A 13,627-nucleotide genomic window follows, 5' to 3' on the forward strand; every position below is an offset into this window, starting at 1 on the left:
AATACAACTCCAATGGCGGTAGTTGTGGCCATTTTTGACCATTGTACCATCGTGGAGAGTGGCAACAGACGAACACCCTCATTTGCTCAAACATGTTTGTGTTTGGTTTGGGTTAACGGTTTCATACCATCATATTCAAATAATGTTGAAAGAAAACTCATCTAATAATGCGTTGAGAAAAATTTGCATGAATTTCCGTTATTTGATTTTTGCATGAGAGCTTGGGAATATAAGAATAAAACCTTAACAACTTATTTCTACCTTTTATTAGTTTTGACTTCAAATACCATTGTGAAATTTCAAGCTTGTTAAATATTCAAATGTAAACTCACTAACTCGAAAAAATTGTATTTCAATTTCTTGAGTTTTTGGATTAACTGCATTTTTGTAAATTAAATAAGATTCTAGGATGTTGAAGTATATTGAATATTTCGTAGAGAAGTTAGAAAATGTTAGTTATGGGATAAGTCTTGCGGAATTCCTACCAGGAAAGAGAAGAGGTGTGGGAGGAAGAAAAAGAATAGCAAGTACAATGAAGCACTTCTAAACTAATAACTGCAATAAATTTGTTAAACTTTAATGGGTTACGAAGGTAGCGTTGTTCTTTTAAGCTTTACATAGGCGTCTAGAATGAATGTATTATTTTTATTGTTCATTATTTGTTCAACTTTGTATACACTCGTTGCTAAAACACTACATACATATTTAAATATTAAAAAGGATTAAAATATCATTTGCAACAAACATGACTCGTGTTACAATTGTTGTGTCGGTAGGAATCCTTCTGTGACTGATTTCAGTTTATTCTCTGTCATTTTATTCTATGTCAGAGTAAGGTTATTAAGATTCCCAAGGAATCAAAAGGCCCTACAAAAACGTTAAAATGTTCTATAGATCATGCATTTTTTAATCTAACCACCTATGATATAAAAAATACGGAATCCTAATCTTTGATGTCAATATTAGAGCGAGGACCTCATGTGTCAGGTCATGTTTTATGCTGAAATACATATAACGATAATGTCTCGGTATGCTTTAATTATACGATTTATATCGTTACTATTATCACTGGGTTGTAGTCGTCACCAGATTAAAAACATGCGGATTGATACTCCCTCTGTCCCTAAATGGATGACCTATTCATTTTCAAAATTTGTCCTACTAATAGATGACCTATATCATTAGATAAGGGGATATTTCTAAAACTATTATTTTAATTTATTCTTGTTAGTATAAGAAATGTTTATAATTTGATAGTCATTTTTATTCGTTATGTAGATGTCTTAAAATGTTTCTCAATGGCATAAAGTTTACGAATATCCATGGTATAAACTGAGAGATAATCATTTCTTGATTTGTACTAGTTATTATCCATAAGGGTATGATTGTAAAATTATTAAACCTTTGAATGTTGAAAATTTTCTCTTTAGAAAAAAATGAATGGATAAAATACCTTAGATGAAGATAACCCATATTTGAATTTCAAAAATTATAATTTAGTGTCAATGCTTCTATGAGAGATCAATTAAACTTCAATCTAGGTTTAAATCGATGTTTCAGAAAATAACTGATTATAGTTGTTGATGAAGTTTTTCGAAGTTGAATGTCAAAGTTTTCTGAATCTCAAATTGATGAAATGAGATGAAATGATAGATGGATGAAGTTATTCACATGCTCTCGGTTTTCCCGAATCCCAACATGTTATCTTTTTTTTTCTTTTAATTTTTAGACGCAAGAAATGAAAAACTTATTTCAATTAATTTCGATTTTATTTTCCGATTTTCTGATTTTATGTACCTAAAATGAATAGTTATAATGGGAAATATTGTTAGAGAAAAAAAGGGGAATTGTTGGGATGCTTGAGTTCATCGTAAGTATGAGTAAAAATTGGGCGGAGATAGTAGCAACAAGGGTACCAAAGTAACTTGGCATTTTAAGTTGAGCATAGGAAGCTAATTTCCCCACAACCCTCCCAAAACTCAGTGACGGATACTCATTATTTCAATGATTTGGCACCGTTAAATTTTTTATAACGATGATACGTCGTCCAAAAGATTTTTTTTTTTTTAGCAAAACAGTTGTTTAAACTTTCATGATGGTTTTGTATAGTATCTGGTATATCATTTAGTTGTGCATGAGAGAGCATTCAAAAGATTTACGTTCAAAGAAAAATGAGTTTTAAAGTATGCACGACACCATTTCGTTCACTTATCCATTCTCTTTATTATTCGTCATTCGTAGTTTTTGTTTGCGTGCGGGTTCCAGAATGAATTATGTGTGAAAATAGAAAAGCTAACAAATATTGCACGTTTTATATAAATATATAAGTTGCTTATTTCATTGATTTATTTAGTTTATGCTAAGTGAAAGGTGATCATACTTGTCCATATATAAAATAATTAGGGATATAGTTTCAACTAACCAAAGAAGTATGTATTTCATTGTTTCAGGAATAAATTTGGAAGATCGATATGATGGAAGAAATTGAAGTTTGATACCAAAATGATTACCCTAGTGTATGTGAAATGGAAAATATAGTTCGTCCTTTCAGGTAGATGGTGTTCCACAATCTACAAGACGTTGTACTTAAGAAGCATGGTTAGACTTTTCACCTGGATGATGAGTAGATTTTTCCCTTAATTGTGAATGGTAAAAGCTTATACTTCCGATCGCCGTCATGTTGTGTTCTTTCATTAATTGAACTAGTTTTATATTGTGGTGGTACAAGTCTTTTATATATATTTTTTATCAGTCTATTCATCTTTACAAGAAAAAATAATCGAATATACATATATATATATCTTTCGTGGATCATTACTATCAGTATGTTAGTACCCAGAGTTGAACATATTAATGCACTAACTTTGTAAAAATTAATACTATTAAAATACTACATAAATCTATATTATGTACGGGGAAGGTTGACAATGTTATTCTCATACGATCGGATAATTTTGCTACCATTTTTTTTTCGTGAAACTCAAACGGCTAAGAATCTGAAATTCAATTTTCACTGAGAACAATACAAATGCTAAATAAACAAAAATACAGTAATCTACGGAAATGCAATGTCATTACAAACATATCAAGCAGAGTTTTTTTCTTTACTATATCATGTCTCATTCACATTTTTTTTGTCCGTCAAGGATGGCGTACAATTCCCTAAATAAATTATGTGTGAATAAAAATTTTGAATGATTGTTTCACAACAAGCTGATTTTATTTATCTAGATGTAATTCCCAAAAATATATTATGTGTGACGAACAAGTTTTTAATGATTGTCTCACTATAAATTGATTTTATTTGAATGTTTAGCATAACTTAGGTCTGTCACAGGTAAGTGTTATCCATGGTTCATGAAATTAGCAAAGTTACAATTAATAAATATGAATACATCAATATTTTGAAGAATAAGATGCCGGAGGATGTTGATGTTTTACCAAAATACCAGTATAATATAAACAAATTGCTTTAGATAATGTTGTTTATATTGTAGAACATCCTAGTATACCTATTAAGACATTCATTACCGTGCATAATATTTTGAGTATAATATTTTTTTTGGTCATGGATCTCTATAGATAAGTGACCATATAGAAAAATAGAAATTCATCTGGCAAAATAATTCAAGGTGGTTATATACTCACAGTATACCTTTCGGCATGACAATTTAAGAGCCACAACATGCATTTTCATTTAAGAACAAAAAAAGTTTACCCATGAAACAAAATGTCAGATTCATTTTTATTGAGACAAATCATGCATTCATACGTCGCAGTAGTAACAACTCCAAACATAACTTAATGCCAAAATCATCGTATGATTAATATCAGGGGCGGAACTACATACTGACATGGGATGGCTTAAGCTATCCCAAAGTCCAAAAAATACTTAGGTTTTATAGTGTCTTTTAAGAACGGCAATGGGGATATAGAAAGTAATTGATGGCATAGGAAAAAGACAAAAACGGGATTTGAATAGTAAATCAAGGTCACCCCCTATCCAGGTAATTTATATAATTCCTAATCTACCCCTCACTATTCATATTTAGTGGTTAATTATAATTAGTTAAGTTAACAGATTAGTTTGATAATGATTAGTATAAATCATTATCATTAAATTTTTTGATACAACAACATTGAACCAAGATATTTATGATCATGAAGGTTTAGGTGAAGAACCAACCCAGGAAAGTAAACAATCTGAACATACAAGTGCTCCAATTACTCATGTATAGGTATTAATATTGATATTTGGTATGTTTTTCGTTGATTTCGTCATTGTTACGCCTGAAAAAATTAGTATCGGCATGGCAAAAGTATGAATACCATGCCTGCAGGTCCCAAATAGGCATATTCATACTTTCACCATATATACCGATACACAATGTCCCTCAATTTTGAAATTGTAAGTACACTGGAGGCACATAAATTTTATTATTGTAATGACCAGTATCTCCACCGATATTGTCCACTTAGCCACTGCCGATTGCTCCCGTCCAAGAACGCTTAACTGCAGAGTTTTCCGTCAACTCTGGAGCAATGTAGTTAATATCGGATACCGGTTTGTCTCGGCCGAGGACCGGTACACTGGTACAACATTGTATCGGGGAGATTTCGGTTTCAAATATCGGTGCAATTTCGGTTCTAAATTTATATCTATAATTCATAGTGTTTCACACAAAATTAGACAAGATAAAAATGCATCAATTTTAGAAAAACAAAACAAGTTCATTCAAAACACAAGATCCGCCATATGAAGTTGAAATTAGAAAAAGGGAAGCAAATTGACAACTTTAAAGTTCACTATCTAGAATGATAATTAAACAGGGACATTACATTTTAATCAAAATTATTTGATCCATCATAGATATCACAATCTTCAGTAGCTCCATCATATCCACCAAGTAGTCCATCATTAGAGTCGCACATTAAGTCATCGGTATTATATCCATCATATTCAGAGTCAGTTGGATAAGTAGATTTGCGTCGAGAGGTACAAGCACCTTTACTAACAACTGGCCTACTTTCTTCACCAACAATATCCTGCAAATTATCCAAAGTAACATTATCGCCTTCTACAGCCAAGTCATCCAAATTCTTTAAAGCCAACCATTCATCATCGTCATCACGCTCATCCATAAAAATAGGATCACGAGCTTTCAGATCATCATTATATTCACGGATTTCTTTGTATCGATGCTCCAATTTCTTGTTATATTGGATAAAGACACTATCATTCAATTTCTGTTGTTTTATGCGATTTCGCTTCTTTGAGTGCAACTGAAAGACGAAAGAATAATAGGTAAATATGCAATGAAACAAGAAAGATAAATAGGTAAACTAACTGTTTCATGCTTTGCTGCTTGTTGTGATAAGAAGAAATAGGTTTACAGGCATCTCATGTTCCTTGTTCAACAACAATATTACTAATCAGTGCAAGTAAGACTCAACAAGATTAGAATACTTACATTCTGAAACGTGCTCCAGTTTCGCTCACACGAGGAAGCAGAACAAGTAAGACTCAATACCATGATTGCAAATTTTTGTAGGTTTGGGGCATCGATTCCTCCATATGTAATCCACCAATCATCTGTCATAAACACGGAAAAAATAGTTATACAAATGCAAAGTTAACACAAACGTAATCAAACCTTCAACTTACATAACAAATAAACTTTCGAGGTTGATCTTTATCTCTTCTTTTTTTGCAAGTCGGAGTTCCCAAAATCCCGTAAGCATCACTATAGACTCTCAATTCAGTTGTAGCTTTCTCAAGTTCATCTTCATTATGAATAAGCCTTTGCATTGATGTATGAAGTCCCCTTTTGATTTCTATGTACTTAGGATCATTATCAATTAAATGAGCAGGGATCTTGTAGAATATGGAAGGATTTAAATAATATGCAGCACAGTATAGAGCATGATTGAAGTTACTCTTCCATCTTTTATCAAAGATAGCCTTAATTATAGCCCAAGTATTATCATCTTCACTGAAATTCTTCTCGAGTTTCTCCCTTGCTATCCTCATTGCTTCATAAAAACAAGGTATTGTAGGTTTGCGCTCGATATCCACTAACCTTACAACCTTAAGTAAAGGCTTTAGCACTCTACAAGAATAATCAACATCTTCCCAAAATGTACCGTTTGTAATAATTTTAAGTGCATTAATTCCCAAATTTTCTTTTGCAAACCTCATTTTCAACCACTTATCATTCACAAACATTATCTGCAAATGATTTTTATACCTTCGAAGACTTTCTAGTGTGTAGTAGTGAGTTGAAAATCTAGTCCTTGTAGACCTATGTAATTCTCCATCGATCATCTCCCTCATTAAGCTCAATACTTGAAAATGAGCATAAATATATGTAACGAGCCTCTTACCTAAAATGACGGATGTCTTGATTCGTGGAAGCTTGTCACCAAGTTGTTCAAGCATCAACTGAACACAATGAGCACCACAAGGAGTCCAAAACATATTTGGGTATTCAAGCATTAAATCTTTCCCTGCCTTTTTAAAATTTGAACCATTATTCGTAATGAACTGCACTATATTTTCTTCGCCAACATCGTTAATTACTTCCTTTACAAGCCCACGTATGAAATTAGCATCATTGGTTCTGTTTGACGCATCCAAAGACTTCAAAAAAACTGTCCCTTTCGGACAATTCACCAAAAAGTTAATAAGATGTCGCTTTTTCCCATCCGTCCAGCCATCAGACATGATAGAACATCCAAACCTCTTCCAATGTTCCCTAAATGTATCAACAAATTTCTTTATTTCTTGTAACTGGTCCTTGAAAAGATTATTACGAATCTGATGGTAAGATGGCGGGGGCATAGCTTTCCCATAGTCGTCTATTGCATAGATCATTTCTTTGAAACTCGGGAAACGAACGGTGTTAAATGATACTGAATTCTCAGTCATCCATGCTGAAATGCATTTCCATGCAATCTTCATTAACTTCTCTTTCACAGCTGAGTCTCTTTCAAGAGTGGCATGCTGAGTTTTCTGGTGGTATGTCTTCATATATAAATTAATTGGACCTCTACTATTACTTTGACTTATCCGCTTTCTCTTTGCCTGATTCTGAGAAACTAGTTGACTGGCACCAGCACCACCACTGCCCATATTGCCCTCAGTTTCAACTTCTTGTTCCTCAACATTGGTCTCGGCATCAGAGCCTTCATCTGAGTTGTTTGCACGCCGGTACGCTAAATCAATGTTATACCTATGAGCTTTTTTGGTCCTCTTTACAGAATACACCAGACTAACTTTGTTCATAATGGCAATTGCCACATTTGGACATGATGAAACATTCCCTTTAATATGTAAAAGATGCTCCTTAAGCCTAGTGATTCCACCACCACGGATTAATTTGTTACATAACAAACAAGTAATTATATTTTGATTCACTAGGTCTTGGCGTTCACCCCATTCCCATGCCGGATCTTTAATTTGAGTAGCCGTAGAAGAGGGCAATGAACCACAGGTAGAGTTTGTGGTATTTGAATTTGATGCATTAGAATAATCCATAATCACAACCTACAAGAGAAATGAAACAAATTAAATCCCAGGCACAAACTGATAATATATGCAAATACATACTAAATGGGATCTATCCAAATTAAATCTTAAACACAACAGATTAAACCTCACAAACCCCATAGTTAAACTCTAACTAATATTACCATCAACAACACCCCCATGTTCATTTTGGTTTGTTTATCTGTTCAGTCAAAGAGACAGATTTATTAACCTAAGTATATAACAAATAGCAGCAGAAGAGATTCATCACATAAAGTAATCACAGAACATTCATCACATAACAATTAAAAAGAGATTAATAATCAAATAAAGAAAAAAATGTACAGCAAAAGAAGAGATTAATAATCAAAATCAACCTCTTGTTAGCAAAAGAAAAATCAATTGAATATTGCCATTAAGATCGAGAAGAAGAGTGTTTTCGGCTGTAAAGAAGTTTTTTCGGCCGCAAAGAAGAGTGTTTTGGATGAGTATCGATGGGATTTAGGGATTTCATCTATTCCCTTCACCTAGAATTCCGGAATTACCCTGATAATTTACATCAAATGTCAAATATCACCGAAAATGTCAAATATCGCCGCAAAATCGTTGTATCGTTTTTCCCGTATTGGCCGATATTATCGGCAAAATATCGTATCACAATATTGAGCTTTCCGTTTCGCTCAACAGCCGATACCGGTAAAATCGCCGATATATCGGCCTGTACGGGCGAAATTGACTACATTGCTCTGGAGTGAATTGTGATGAAAAAGCCTCGAACCTCGGTGTTAGGAATGGACAAACCATTACTTATATTCTGTTCAACGAACCTTACCTGTCGAGTCGGGGTATTACAATTATCGAGCATGCCGGTAGTAGTGTCGGCATGGTACATTGGTTAACTTGTTATGCCTTCAAATGATGCAAATTTCCCGGAAACTTGAGTTTTTTTTCACTTGGCTATCGGCATTGATAGATTTATATCGAGCATGCCGGCAATTAATAATTTCGGCATGGTATTCATACTAAAAACAGTGTCGGCATAGTAAGACGACATGATGTTCATACTAATATTATGCCAGTATTAACTGAAACTGAAAATTTCACTTACAATTTTGATTTAAACCTAAACGAATTCTTTTAAAAAAAATCGATCATTAGGTTTCTTTCAAGGAAGCATATTTATATATAATAGATTATTCGCCGAATATTTTTTTTGAAACTATGATGAAATTGTGTTGAAATCGATGATGGAGAAAATAAAAATCAAAGAGAGGAGCCGACAGAGAAGGAAAAGAGAAGAAGAAGAGAAGGAGAAGAGAATGAGAAGAGAAGAAGAAGAGAAGTTAAAATACTAATAGGATTTTTAGTATTTCCATACCCAAAAATCACCCCTTAATAATTGGATGGACATATTAATTCGTATCCCCCAATTATTTTCTATATCCCCAATCAGGCGTTCTTTTTTAAATTGGATTGAAAATTTATACATAAAAGATAGACTTAAGCCAGGTGCAACAAAAAATAATAATAAACAAGTCAATTAGTTTTCAAGCCACCCCATATTCACTTTTTAGTTCCGCCACTGGTTCATATCAGAACTCTGTGGATTCCTTCATCATAATATTTCTAAAATACACTAGATTGCTTCATCATGATCCTCTTTTATATGCTTCAGATTCTGTCTGGGCGCGATATTATGAAGTGCCTCTTAACGCCAAATATATTTGCATTCAGGAATGGTCAATGGGTTTGTAATTTGTAGAGTTTAAAAGGTTCAAAGAAATGCAAACACAACAATGTCGTTGTAGGATAGTTGTAAGTATTCCCGCCTGTCACCCCGGTAACCCGGTTTCGATCCGTGACAACGGCGATTTCTAGATTTATTTTTGTTTAATTTGCTTTATAAAGCTTCTCCAATCAAAAGAATGTAAGTTTTTGTTTGTATTTTAAGATCTCAAATTTGAGTTCAAGTAATGCAGTAATCATATGGACTGAAATTTCCTGAAGCTTATTTGGATTGGACTAATTACGGTAATTACGCGTGTAGTGAGATTTGTTCTGGACATCTAAGTGGTGTTTGCGATTACAAGCGAGTTATGAAGTCAGTAGCTGCAAATCATGTGGATGCTGTGAGGGATATTTGTTACAGCGGCCCTTTGATAGAGCTCAATAACAGTAAAGCCCTTTGATAGAGCTCCTTGAAATAACTGAAACCAAGACCCGTATTACAATGAACTTATATTCAGAATGTGCATCGTGGCAATGCGGATGCAAAAAGAAACTAGGAGTGACCAATTTGAAAGAACACTCGTTTATGACCAGAAGAAAAGTTTGTTCCATCCGAACAAGGAATACATGTATTTATACAGTATGAGTTCATTAAAGTCTGCCATCAGATTTTTTTAATGTTGTACAATCGAAACATATAACATCTTCTTCACAAGTCAGCTGAACATGGCTAAGAATACGCATATCATGTACATGTGGTTGTATCTGCCTAGTCAGTTAAATTTAATGACTCACGGAGTAACATACTGGTATATAATGAATATAAGGGACATAGCAGTTTGTTCGCCCATTCTTCATGTTGATTCGCAAGTGGATTGGTCTCCAAGTGGCAGTGCCAGCACCTGAGAGTAGAAACAAAACCCAACAAATTAGCATAATCTGAAATACACAAGTAGGGAAGAAGCAGATACACAACTATCTCGAAATATGTAAATTTGAAAGTTATATGACAGCCTGGAGTTTAAACATTGCATAGAAGAAGTTGCGAGTCAAGCTTGTCTTATTGAATATCTCGAAATATGATTCAAATCAAGAATCATTCGTATACTTGATGAATTTAGTTTAAAACAATTTATTGTTTATGAACTAAGTAATGATTCAAAATTTATCATTCCAGAATAGTGAGAGCAATGATATTCGCCATTGATGTCATTTGGGAATGTTTCGAGTCAATTAAAAGAGAGATATAGAACCACTGAAAATCTGGATGCATGACGATACGCATACCTACTCAACCGTACTAGTTCTGGATCAGTGGAACGCGTACCAGTGTATCTCTATGGTTCGACGACTTTTGGTATGCATACCCAGTATACACACCTAAATCATATGTTCTGAACTAAACTTTTATGGTAATGTTTGAGGGTGAAAACGGTTTCTGCTGATTTCGGTAATTTCGTGTGTGTGGGTGAGAAATGAGTCTAAACCCTAAACAATCACTAGTAGTAGAATAAGTGGTTATGGTCACGGTTGTCGTTGTCACGGTTTAAGCTATAAACGTGACTAAATGTTCGTTCGACACGGTGTGCTGAAATCCCGTGACCAATAACCATGTCTTTAGTCCCGGGATGCCGGGATCTGTGCTACCCGTGTCTCCGAGTTCGTCGATATTTTATGGTCTCGGGATATTATATGACGCGTGTCTAGATCATTATAGGTGTAATTTAACTTGCCGTTCAAATACACGTGTCTAAGCCGTAAATTTTATCTCGTCTTTCCCTTCTTAGGAGAAAAAATCGTGGTGTGGTGGTTAAGAGCTTCTCCAATGGTGTTGTGTGTGTTTCCTAGGTGGAATCACAAACAAAACATCCTTATTTCAATGTTAACTTAAATTTAGGGGAAAAAAGTAATTCATCTCCAATGATGTTAGTTGTGACCTTATTTTAATTAAATGTAAATTTTATTTTTAGCAATATTAAGATTTTGTTAGAACTAAAAATGGTTATTTAATATATTGGAATTAAATTTAGTTAAGTAAAAGCTTACTAGGATAGCTTGCTTGATATTGTCAAGGTGAATGTCTAAAACTTGACATTCACCTTGACAATGTCTAACAAAAATTAAGCCATGTCATCTTCACATTGATTTAAAAAATTGGGTTGGAGAAGAATTTTAGGAAAAATCAATGTATATCCTATGTGGATTTAGACATTTATCATCACATACATTCCATTGGAGAAACTCTAATCTCAATTTCCATATTCCCCACTGCACACTGTAATGGTGGAAAGAAGATTCGAGAAGGCACACCCCAGTTTCCCCACTATTCAGTTTTTTTTTTTCATCTTCTTTTTTTTAATTCCCCATTTTCTATTTTTCTGTTCCCCAAATTTCTTCCATCCAGAGAAATTAATTCCGGTATAGTTTCATGATGGTAAGTTCGAATTTTATCCTTGATGTATGAATCTAGGGAACCTAGATTGTTTGTTTTCTTAGGGTTTGAATCATATCTATCTACTATCTATACTTTTTTTCAAAGCAGGTCGTTCGTTGATCAGTGGAGTCTCTTGATCGTAACTTCTAGTCAACACTGTAAGCTCTTAATCTTCAATCTAACTCATCCTTTTCTTTTAGGTCTGACTTATTTCTAACCTTTTTAAGATTTACTTTCCTTAATATTGATATTTGAGTTTTTGTTTATCTAACTTTGTGTATTTGTTTGCCCATTGTTAAGGTTTTCCTAAATTGTTGATTTGGAATGGATCCACTTGATGTGCTTGAAAAAAAGAAGCATAAGCACTTAACTCATCCTTTTTAGTCAGAGGTCTGACTTAATTCTCACCCTTTGTTGGGTTTGCTTTTCCAAATTTTTCTTCTGGAGTTTATGTTTATCTAATTTTGGGTTTGTTTCATGATTGTTAGGGTGTTCCTGCAGTGCTCATTTACCCTGAATCCGCGATAACAAACTTGAGAAAAAGAAGTATTAACTCACTCATCTTAGAATGGACAAAGTTTGGATGAGAACGAATGATTATTGTCACCCGACGAAGCAGGGTTTTAGGGTTTTCTCAAAATTGCTAGTCAGAAACAAAGGTAAATCTTTCGTGTATATGAAGTTTGTGTGTACCTTTCCTTCCTGTGAAACTTTACGGTAAGTAAGATACGATTTTTTCCCCTTTGGTATTGATCAGAACTATACTTTTTGGAATTCCCATGGAGGGGATTCTCATGCTAGTAGTAGTACTTCCAACTTTGAAAAAAGAACTCTTAATTCTTTAAGTCATGAGTTCGAAAATAAGCCGATGGATTATGTTTCAGGCCATACTATAGATGATGCTCCTAACTAAAATAAGAGGAAATAGTTGTTAATATATTAGATGTAGATTTGTTTGTCTTTACCTTCATGACTGATAAGGTCTTAATATTTATCCTAAAAAACGATCCATACATGACACACAGTAACATTTTCAGTATTCTTAATTTACTTGCGATCTACAACTATCTAAAAACGAACTATACTAACAAGCCTTCAGCTCATTATTTTATATTTTATACTAACATGTAGACAAAGGAACACAGGTTTGTGAAGTCACCAAAGTTGTAGGAGAACCAAGTAAGTTAAGGAGCACATAGAGTTCAAATATTATTAGCATTTTCGGGATTGATGCAGGCTTTGGCCAGCAATCCTGGATACAATTGCCGAGTTTTGAAGGGCCTAGAAACTGCTAAAGCTCTTTTGAGTAAAACACTTTACACTTGATACTGAACACATTTTCATCATAATTTTGTTGCTTTCAACATCAAGACTTAAAGTCCTGTAGTCCTATTTCATATTCCATTGCATTTCTAGTACTTCCTAATTTCTTCAACTCTCATCATGCAAATTTGCATGATTAGAAAATGTCCCAACAACTAATTCAAATCCAGGGGTTGATTTATCGTGACATCTTTCATGTTGATAGTATATGTTGTTAATTCTGAATACGTATCTTCATTTTCTCTCTGGTTATATGCTTGGGCTGAGCTATTTGTAGAGGTGAATACTTTTCTCCCATTTTTATTGAAACTTTACCGCTATTTGAACAATTTTTACGTGCTAATTTACCCTTTCCTCTTCTATCATTCTTATTCAGTTGAAGCAGAGGCATACGAAGCTCATCAGAAACGTTTTTGCTTATAAATTTTAGAGCTATTTGGTTGATCTATACTATAATTTTCCTTAATCAGAAGAAAAAAAAATTCTTTAATTTGTATAGGACAAATAAGAGACAGATCTAGCTGTTGAAAATTATTTCTCAGAAAATGTGGGAGTTACTAAAGGTAATGCATCTCTCTGTAATCTTTTTGAAGTCTTATCAAGTTCCGTCGACG

The 13,627-nt window shown here is 33.7% G+C and overlaps 1 protein-coding gene across 1 annotated transcript; it reads right to left on the reverse strand.

Moving 5' to 3' along the window:
• Positions 1-4,842: 4,842 nt before the first annotated feature.
• On the reverse strand, positions 4,843-7,710 carry LOC113311823. Its single transcript, XM_026560622.1, has 3 exons — positions 7,693-7,710; positions 5,666-7,546; positions 4,843-5,283 (listed from the first exon to the last, which is right to left on the reverse strand). Exons 1-3 carry the CDS (start codon positions 7,708-7,710, stop codon positions 4,843-4,845), a joined length of 2,340 nt encoding a protein of 779 aa, XP_026416407.1.
• Positions 7,711-13,627: the final 5,917 nt, after the last annotated feature.

The sequence above is a fragment of the Papaver somniferum genome, chromosome 9, assembly GCF_003573695.1.
Source record: "Papaver somniferum cultivar HN1 chromosome 9, ASM357369v1, whole genome shotgun sequence".
Taxonomy (NCBI): domain Eukaryota; kingdom Viridiplantae; phylum Streptophyta; class Magnoliopsida; order Ranunculales; family Papaveraceae; genus Papaver; species Papaver somniferum.

Excerpts from the sequence above, each read along its gene's own strand:
- LOC113311823 (XM_026560622.1), bottom strand. Across the intron at positions 5,284-5,665 it reads CTCGAAAGTTTATTTGTTAT|TTGCACTCAAAGAAGCGAAA; the intron begins GTAAGTTGAAGG and ends TTCGTCTTTCAG.